This window comes from Camelus dromedarius, chromosome 7, assembly GCF_036321535.1.
Source record: "Camelus dromedarius isolate mCamDro1 chromosome 7, mCamDro1.pat, whole genome shotgun sequence".
Classification (NCBI taxonomy): domain Eukaryota; kingdom Metazoa; phylum Chordata; class Mammalia; order Artiodactyla; family Camelidae; genus Camelus; species Camelus dromedarius.
Window position 1 is genome coordinate 20,563,358 of NC_087442.1, and position 10,291 is coordinate 20,573,648.

General features: G+C 46.3%; 1 protein-coding gene across 1 annotated transcript; it reads right to left on the reverse strand.

The window, feature by feature from the left end:
* Nucleotides 1-3,806: 3,806 nt before the first annotated feature.
* On the reverse strand, nucleotides 3,807-9,946 carry SMKR1 (small lysine rich protein 1). The gene is made up of 3 exons (XM_064487372.1): nucleotides 9,727-9,946; nucleotides 9,600-9,651; nucleotides 3,807-4,476 (listed from the first exon to the last, which is right to left on the reverse strand). Exons 2-3 carry the CDS (start codon nucleotides 9,600-9,602, stop codon nucleotides 4,282-4,284), a joined length of 198 nt encoding a protein of 65 aa, XP_064343442.1. The 5' UTR covers nucleotides 9,603-9,651; nucleotides 9,727-9,946; the 3' UTR covers nucleotides 3,807-4,281.
* Between the last annotated feature and the right edge of the window lie 345 nt (nucleotides 9,947-10,291).

Consider the following 10,291-nt stretch of genomic DNA (forward strand, 5'->3'; position numbering starts at 1 on the left):
ATCACTGTCACCCCAGAGCCTGGCATACAGCAGCCCCTCCATAAACATTCATTAAATGACTAATGACCTGGCCAGTTCTCAACGTTACAGGCATCTCCTTTCAAAACCCGCCCCCAGACTTCAGTGAGCCCCAACCTTTGCTTTTCAAAGGTGGGGGAGCCCTTCCTTTTCTAGGCTGAGGGGAAGGAGCTGGCAGAGGGAGAGCTTGAAAGTACAGGATAAAGACTTGTCCTAAAACAAAAATACACTCTCCCACACATGGAAATATATTCCTATCACCACGTAGGAAAGAGTCCAATAATACACCAAATATACCCAAATGTTGGCAGAGCTTATCTCCAGATGTGTTCATTGGGGTGATTCTAATTACCTTCTCCGTGACGTTTGTTTTTCCAGTGTTCTCTGTGTACATTATTAAGGGGATAGTTAAGTAAGCTCTATGCCCAAAAATGGAAGGAAGGGATTCAGAAGTCAAGTGGCAGGAGGTCAGTCTAAACATGCAGTCTTCCCTGAAGACTTGGTGAGGGTGGATGGGGGCAGAAGGTTGAAGGGATCTATTTAGCCTGAGAGCCTCCGGTTCCCCGTGAAGGATGAAGCCAGGTAAGCAGCTGGGACTAGAACTGTGGTCTCCCTTTCAGCCCCGAGCCCAGTGCCTGCCAGATGTGGCTGCTGAAAACATGTTGTCGAAGGATGAAACAAAGCATAAGAGGATGGAGAAAAGGCCACAGTCCAGGGCACTGGCCCTGGCATCAGGTACTCGCCCTCACTTCCTGTATCTCCCAGGCTTTTTAGATCTTTGCTAGCTGTCATCAGCTTGTGAAAATGATACAGAACTCACATACCATAGGATTCACCATTTTAAAGTGTACAATTCAGTGGTTTTTAGTATATTCACAAGGTTGTGTGACTGTCACCACTACCAACTCCAGAACACTTCATCACCCCAAAGAGGAACCCCTACCTATTAGTAGTCACTTCCCAGTTCCCTGTCCCCCAACAACCACTCATTTACTTTTTGACTCTCTGGATTTGCCTATTCAGGACAGTTCATATAGATGGAATTATGTAAGATGTGGCCTTCTGAGTCTGGCTTATTTCACTTAGCACAATGATTTCAAGGTTCATCCATGTTGAAGCAGGTATCAGAATGTCATTTCTTTTTATGGCCAAGTAATATTCCACTGAATGGATAGACCACATTTTGTCTAGCCATTGTTGGGGGATATTTGGGTTGTTTTCACTTGGGGCTATGATGAATATTGCTGCTACGAATGTTCAGATGGGAGTTTTTGTGTGTATATTTTCAATTCTCTTGGTCATATAACTAGGAGTGGAATTGCTGGGTATATGGTTTACAGTAACTCTACTTACAACGTTTTAAGGAACGGCCAAACTGTTTTCTATAGCAGCTGCACCATTTTACATTTCCACCAGCAACAAACAAGGGTCATGTTTTCTCCACATCTTCGCCAACACTTGTTACTATCTCTTTTTAATTACATCACCAATTTTGCAAGGGGCACGTCCATTCTAAAAAATATTCTCTATCTAAATGAAGTACCAAATCTTCCTTCCCTGTCCATGGACATTTTGCTTGTTCCTGTGGTTGCTGTTCCATGGGGTCCAGCCCCTACCCTCACTCCTAAATAGAGCCTTCATCACCAAAAGCTGCAGTAGCCTCATAGTGAGGCATCCTGTCTCCCACAGATCACATGTGGCCTGTGTGTGGACTTTCCCATCACGGCTCCTTTCATACGCTCCCCTTTGAATCCTCACCCGCAGGAAGGATCAGGATCCTGGCTGATTTGGGTTTAGGGGAAATAAAAAATAACCAGGCTCGAGGATCTGTTTTTTTATCAGAGTTCCTCCAGATGTCCTATAAATGCAGACCTATCCTCCTCTTAATCACCTTCACAAACTGTACGATGAATGCGCTTTATTGAAACTGAAATAGAAACAGAGCTGCTCTCTGTCATGATGGAACCCGGGCATCGGCCTCCCTCCCCAGGCTGGGGGCCCCTGCAGGGTAGCATCTTCCTGGTGCCAAGAATAGGAGATGATCAATAAATTATTAAAATGAGATAATTTTGTTTAAATTTTAAATGGAGTGTTTCACAAAAAAATCTGAATTTCAAAGTAAAATGTGCCACAACTTTTCTATGGCTCACATGTGAGAGTTCTCATGTACGATACCACCATCGTAGCTATATAATTTAAAGCTCCTAACAGCGTCTCAGAACGCCTGTGCTCCAATGAGCATAAGACTAAACTAGACTTTAGCTACTCTACTAAAACCTGGGGAGAAATCTGCAGCACCGACGTGCCCCATCCAGTCAGATCAGCACTTCCTCTATTCCGATGCTGAAAATCCTTCCTGCTCATCATTTAACCACCTCAGAAGAAGAAAGCATTTCCACTTCCAGATGATCTCCTAAGCCCGTAAAAGTCTGCTGACTGGCACATCTCTGCTCTCCCCTCAACATGTCGTCTGTGCTGTGACAAGATCAGAAGGCAGAGCTGCAGATGCCACCTCCCCAATGTGCCAATAAACATAGCTGCTTAGACACAAGCTCTTGAATTCAAGTGAGGCAGAGGAGGGTCTTAGACATCCTACAAGTTCATTGGCTCAACAAGCCTTTTAGCATCTGGTGAGGCAGAGTTAACTTGAGCAGTGCTTCTCCAAGGGTCTGGTCCAGCAGCAGCACAACCTGGGAGAATAGTGGAAAAGCAAATTCTCGCATCCCATCCTTCCTACTGGGTAGGGCCCAGCATTCTGTGCTTTGACAAGTCCTCAGTTGATCATGGTGCGAGCTTAGTTGCAGAAGGACTGGACTAGAGTTGGTGTGTCTACAAACAGAAACCGCTCGGATCCAGCCCAGTGGTCTCCAGCTGAGTGGGAAGGTGGCCCTGTTTGCCAGGCCTGGAAACAGAACAGAAAGGGCCCCTTCAGGATACAGGGAGCACCAACCTCACCCTACTGAGGGCTCCTTTGGCAACAGCTAAGGGCTCATACTGAGTCTACACAGACGATACAGCCAGACATACGTCACCCCCAACAAACTCACGTGGGTTCCAAGCACCCCACTTCTCTGCTACAAAGATTCACATGATTGCCTTTTTTTCTCTGATATTTATGAAGTCCTGTGTCCTGGGTTGCAGCCTTCCTTAGCAAGCTTTGTGAACTTTTGAGATCCCACAAGGCAGCCTGTGACATCGTGAAAAGTAATTCCAACAAACTAGACACCTGTCTCTGGACAGGTGCTGCCTGGAGGAATTAGCTTCGAGCTCAGAACTGTGAATGGAGACAACAGTGCAGGTGTCAGCGCCGGGGGAGGTAGTGAGATGTGCCAGGAGACAGAGCAGAAGGCAGGGGTGGGATGCTAAGTGATGCAGAGATGGTGCTTTTACTTAAAAATACCTTTCCTTCCAAGTTTCGCATTTGAGGCTTTTAGGCCTTTGGGGCCGAGGAGAACGAACTGTGGTTTTCTCTCTTAAGTGTCTCTGTACAGGCTGGGGAGATCCAAGGCAACTCTGTAAGTCAGGGTCAGCCAAGTTTAAGAGAAAGGCTGCAGGTGGGAAGAAGATGTGAGTGTGGAGAAAAAGAGGGAGAGGAGTCGAGTGTAAGAAAAAGAAGAGGAGGGCGAGGGCTGACCTGCCCTCTTTTCCCTGCGCCCCAATCACTGATGCTGTGGGCTTGTGTGAGCCACTGTCCCTACACCCTAGCAGGGTCAGAGCAGGAATGACAACCGTGGTCTCCACCAGTGGCTAATTCAAATCAGACAAGAGTTAGGCTGTTGAGAAGAAAATTACAGAAACAAAATATTTATTATTTTTCCTAAAAAAGACAAAGAAAGGAAACTACCCAAAAGAGGGAGGTTCATAAGCAAATCCTGTGCTTTTCTAAATAACATGCCCCCACTGGCAAAAGAAAACAACTCATGCAAGCTAGAACTGCCTTTGGAGAGCAAGGTTTAATTCTGACCCAGAATTATAGTAACTTTTGAAGGTTCTGTCAATGCAACCACGCTATTTGGAAATTACTCAGACTTCTTTTCTTCCCTCCTTAGCTTCTGAAGAACGGGAGTGGCTCACCCGACCTGGGTTTAGCTAAGGAAGTAAAATGCATTTCTTTATCATCAACTACCACAGAAAAGCGCATTTAGCTTGCATCTCAAATTGTCTTCAGGAGAGTCTATTTTGCTTGCAACACTGGTATTATTCTGCCTTCTCTTCCCCAAGTGCTGTTCTCTGCAATAGAGAGGAGCTGGGAGACGCTCTGGCTTAGGTCTTGTTTTTCCCCTTCTTGGACTTGGCAGCGCCTGGCCAGCGGAAGCCGCGCAGGTGCAGGCAGTCGGCCACGTTGTGGGCGATGTAGTAGAGGTTGAGCATTGCGGCGGGGCTGAATATGTCCACTTCTGGTTTCTTCTGCTTCTTCTCGCGGGACTTGCCCCGGCCTTTTCTTTTCCCTTTACCTGGCTTTCAAAGACAAGGACGTATACGGGGCAAAAATTAGTTTTTATAACCTTGACATAATTTTCCACATTTCCCACCAAACTGACGGGGAAAAGAATTCCTAAAAGGAAAAAACTGCGACCACAACAGAACCTTTTGCCTGGAGTGGGAGGAGAAGTCACACACAACCTAATGCCTAGCAGGCCCCCCAGATTAACAGAGGCCCAACCTAACGCAACCAATGTCTGGACCTTGTTTTCATTCTGATTAGGACAAACAAGCTGTAAAAAAAGACTTTTTTGGGGCAATTGAGGATTTGACAATATCAAGGAATTACTCATTCTACTAAGTCTGACAAGGCATTGAGTCATGGAAGAAAACGTTCACACGTTTCAGAGAGGCACACTACAATCTGCAGGATGAGATGGAAGCAAGCCTGAGATTTGCTTTGAAATACTACACCTTTCTTCTCCTTCCTCCAGCTCCCAAATGAGGGACAGACAAAGCAAAGGTGGCAAAATGCTTATAATTTCTGAATCTGAGATATGGGGGATTCATTTCATTAGTCTATTTTTGTGCCTGTTTGGAAATTTTCCTAATAAAAATCAAATGAAAACATATTAGATAATCAGGATCAAATATACGTTTTGGCACTTGTGTGACTCTACCTCATTAAGCAGTCACAGGGATTAAGTGGGACAGGAATATACAGCACTTAGCCGGGGGCTGCCATGAAGTACGCACTCGGTACATGTACATGCTGCTATCACCTTTATCACCATTAATCCTCAGAGCTGTGTTTCAAGGGAGGTAGGTATTATTTCTGTCTTAAAAATGGAAAAGAAGAGACTCAGCGAAGTCACTGTGCAAACCGGCACCCACCAGGCTCGGTGCCTGTGCTAGCCCTGCCACCAGGCTGCTGGGTGAACGCCCTCTGGGCAAAGGAATGGATACTACCCTCAGCGGGGAATAAACTATCTCCGAAGTTTTGCTGGAGCTGCACAAAGCTGAGTGGATTTCTCTATGTCCTATGGCCCACACATACAGAAGACAACAGGTGGAAGTTTGTTATTTAGAAAGTGTCTCTTCTAGGCAAGGGAAAGGAGGAGTGTAGTAAGCCATGAAGGATGCCTGCAAAGGCTAAATGTTTGTGTGAAATAGATGTCCTGTTCATAGCATCTCACTTTAAAAATGTCCCAAGCTAAACAAAGAGAAACATAGTCAGTGTATTAAAAACCCAAAAGTATATTTTTGTTAAGTGAAATGGAGGACGCTCCTAGATACCAAGCCCAGGAATGAAGACGAGATGTATCTTGTTGACGTAGTGGCCCAGCTTCTGAGAGGAAACCCAAATGAAGAGAAACAACACGGAGCCCCATATGATAACTGCACCCGCTGATAAAGCATCCCTCAGGTTACAGGATGGACACTGCCAAAAGCTCTTAAAGATTTTAAGTCTTGGCTTCCTTTCTGATTTTATACTTTTTTTGTGTGTCAAACACACTTACCTGGAATAATTGCAAAAAGTGCATGTCTTCACATTACTATATCTAAAATAAATAAACAAGGACCTACTGTATGGCACAGGGAACTATATTCAATTTCTTGTAGTAATATATAACAGAAAAGAATCTGAAAAGAAAAAATACATATGCATGTATATGTATAACTGAATCACTCTGCTGTACACCTGAAATATTGTAAATTAACTACATTTCAATAATTTTTTTTAAAAAGTGCTTGTCAATCTTTAAAATGGTTTGAGAACAAAGATTCTCACAAAAGTTTGAGTTTTTTTTATTGAAAGTTCTCATCTTTTGGTAGAAGATTCTAAAATTCATATGGAAATGCAAAGGACTTGGAAAAAGAAGAACAAAGCTGAAGGAATAATGCTACCTTATTTCAAGAATTACTAGAAAGCTACAGGATCCAGACAATATGATATTGGTGTTAAGGTAGATAGATGAATAGAATAAAGAATCCAGAAATAGATCCACACATACACAAACAACTGATGCAACTGATCTTCAACAAAAGTGCCAAAGCAATTCAGTGGAGCAAGGATGATCTCTTCAATACATGGTGCTGGAAAAATGAATATCCATTTCAAAAAAAATGAACTTTGATTCATACTGGCACCGTATGCAAAAATTAAGTCAAAATGGCTCACAGACCTAATTAGAAAAATCCAAACTATAAAACTTATAGATGCAAATAGAGGAAAAAACCTTTGTGTCCTTGGGTTAGGCAAAGATTTCGTGGGTATGACATCCAAATTGATGTCTGTAAAAGAAAAAAAATTGTTAAATTCACCACCAAAATTAAAACGTGTGCTCTTCAAAAGATAACATTAGGAAAATGAAAAGCAAAGCCACAGATTGGGAGAAAATATTTGCAAATAATCCTTGAATATGGTGATGGCTTAATGGGTGTATATGCCAAACTTAACAAACTATACATTTTAAATATGTGCAATCTATTGTATATCAATTATACATCAATAAATCTGTTAAGAAATTATTATAAGGGAATGACATTTTTCAGTTTCTGAGCTAGTTGGGTTGGCTGAATACAACCCCATGGGTCTTGGCTGTTCTGGTCTCAGAACACAGAGCTCCCGACTTAAAAGTCTCCAAACTCCTTAATGAAGACCAATTTGGCTCGAGACACACTGGCCTGCCTTCTAGTTCCCAAACTCGCTAAGCTCCTGCCTGCTCCCTCCTTTTCCTGCAGATCTTCATAGGGGGCATAATTTGTCTCTTATCTTTGTGCTGGCCTCTGCTCAAATACCTCTTCAGAAAAACCTCCCAGACATCACGCCTATATTCTATCTATAACTAGGGTGACCATATAACTTACTGTCAAACCAAGACAAGTCAACAAACATTAACAAACATCAACTGGGACTGTCTTGGGGCAAAGGGGGAGGAGGTACAGATGGTCTCCCAACAACCCTCCCAGCAGTACCTTCCTCTCCTTACCCTAAGCATTCTTCACTATTTAATTGTATTTTTTTGTTTATGTGTTTACTGTATGTTTTCCTAACCAGAGCTTTTGTCTATGTCTGGCACATTGTCGGGATGAATAAAATATGCCTAGTGAATAAAATGCAACTCGGGTGCAATGCAGACAAATGATTTAGAAAGCAAATGTGTATTTCTCCTTTTCTGGATTTTAAGATGCCTCCTTCATTCAACGAATACTTAACAAATATTTCCTGTGCATGAGGCCCCATATTAGATGGAGAGCAAAGCAGATCTGGGCCTCCGCCCTCAAGAGACTTACAGTCCAGTGACGGGGGAAATCACAAACATATTTACTTACCAACTCTGCTGTGAAGGAGAGCCCAGGGTACATGGCATTATGATGACATTGGGTGGGTGGGGGAGTGACCTAGTCTGAGATAAGGAAGAAGGGTTCCTGAGGAATGGCCTTTGGGCTGAGGGCTAGGGAATTCCCAAGCATAGCAAACAGCCTGTCAAGTTAAATGGACAGAAAAAAAAAAAAAATGTCAAAGTGGTCAGCTCATAGGCAACAACCACAGAGGCAGTGAAAGGAGCTGAGGCTGGAAAGGTAGGCAGGCTGCAGCTCTGGCCTGCGGGCCTTGTAAGCTAAGATATTTGACCTTTATCCAAGGAGCAGTGAGAAGCCATCAGCTTAAATGGCTTTACTTATTAAACCATTCTGCTTCAGTTCCCTGGTCTCTGAAAGAAAATGGCAGTGTTGACCACAGGAAGTAACCGGGGAATGACTTAAATTTAAAATCAAGAGATATTTATTTAGTGCTTTTACACACAACGAACTGGAAGCAACACAGGTTTAACAAACACATTTCTATACTACAGTCTAATGGGAGGTGAGCAGTAAGGCTCTCCAAGGCCAAATAGGCAAGGCACCATAAGTGCGGTGCAGAGAGCTATGGGCACTTAGGGAGCAATGGGGGAGCAGGAGGTAGTTCAGAGATGGTCGGTCTTTAAGTAGATCGATAGTTCAAGATGGGGCAGGTGCAGAAGGCTTCCAGAAGAATGTGGGTCTAGGTGGAATGGGGTTTTGTTTTTGTTTTTAAAGCAGAGAAGATAATATGGTAGCTAAAGCTCAAGAGGTTGAGGCCCCTTTACCAAGGGCTCTGAGCACCAAGCTCAAGCAGAGCAGTGGCTAGTTCAGCGGACAGTACAAGTCCCAGAGGACCTGGGGTGGGGGCTACAATGTCACAGCCCTTCAGGGATGATCAGACTGGCAGGGAAGGAGATCAAAGGAGATGGACAGCCGGTGGACAGTGATAGCCAGCTACTGCCAGAATCCAGGAGCTGGTAGTAAGGAGGGCCTAACAGCGGCAGTGAAGGTGGGAGGCAGGCCCCAAGAGACTAGATGAGGGCTAGGGAACAGGAATGCTTGCAAGTCTGAGGCCACGAGAATGAATGTGCCGTTGGGAAGAGCTGAGATGGTAGTAGTTAAAAGAGCTGGATTTTGAACACAGTATGAAAAGGCTCTCTAGTGGAGAGACCCAGCGGGAAGTTGGAAATGGCAGTTTGGCGATTCAGCGAGGTTTCGTTTACATTGGAGCTCTGTAAGCCAACGACTTGGAATTTAGGTGTAAGTAAGGATGTTGCAAGTTTTCCCAGGCATAAAATGCAAGAACTCCCCGCACAAAAGTTCTCCACCAAAGCCATTCCTCAAAATGGGGTTGGAAGGTAGAATCACTCTCTAGAGCGGGCACTCCAAGTTGCACCAGGGCTCATTTTGTATTTCCTTAACCCACAGAGAAGAATCCCACATGGGCCCCTGGGCGGCGACAGCAGAAGCTAAGTGCATGGCCAGTCTCTGTTGGTGTGCACTGGCGCCCACGGCATTTTCTGGGTGTGAAAGTTGTTCAACAGAACCAAGGGACTTCAACCAACTCGCAAATAAGGGCTTAGCCTGATTCTGCGGTTGCTGTCCCGTTCGGCGGCACAGCCCACCTAGGAAACCCCGCTCCCCTTTCATCTTTACCCCAAGTGTACAGATCACTGGGTTGGACACTACCCACAACGGAAATCTCGTGACGCGGGCAATAAATCTTAGTAAAGCTTGCCTCTAGGAGGCAAACGGTATTAATAAATTTAACAAAAGCATCGTAACCTCTTATACTAAAGTAAGACGTGTATTACCATAGCAATGCTTTCTCAGTTGAGCAGGTGAGTGTGGCATATGTTTCCAATCCTGAAATAAAGAGAGAGACCCCAGTTCTCCGCATCGCCTGGGGGCGACGCCCCCGCGCCCATTCCTGCGGCTCACCCGGCTGCCACCTCCGCACTCGCCAGTGAACCGCCGCAGGCCCGGGACCTCGCCACGCTTCTCAGGAGCCCGCTCCCGCGGCGCTGCGCGAGGAGGCCGAGGCACTCCGGGGAGCCCGCCGGGGTGAGGGGGGGCCGCCGACCACCGACCTGGGCTGGAGCACCCGCCGCACCGAGAGTGCGGGCTGCACGCCTCGGGGGCTGGGGCACCGGGCTCGCGGGCGCCGCAGGGCCGCGCGCACAAATGCCCGGCGGCGCGCGCCGCGGGGGCGGGGCCGCGCAGTGTTTATCTGTTGCCAGGACACCGGGGCCTGGCGCCCGGCCGTTGAGCCGAGTCCCGCCCGCCCAACCCGCGCACCGAGCCCGCCCCCGCCTTCCTGAGAGCCGCCGCGGTCCCCGCTGGCCGCGCCGCGCTGGCTGGGTCATTTCACATCGCGCGACGGCGACCAAACCTGCGAGCGCCTGGAACCCGGGCTCGGCGGGGGGCGACTGGCTTCGGGCGACGGGGTGGGCGCAGGCGAGCTCCGGGCCAGACCCCTTGGGGCGAGCGGCGGGCAGCGGGCGGT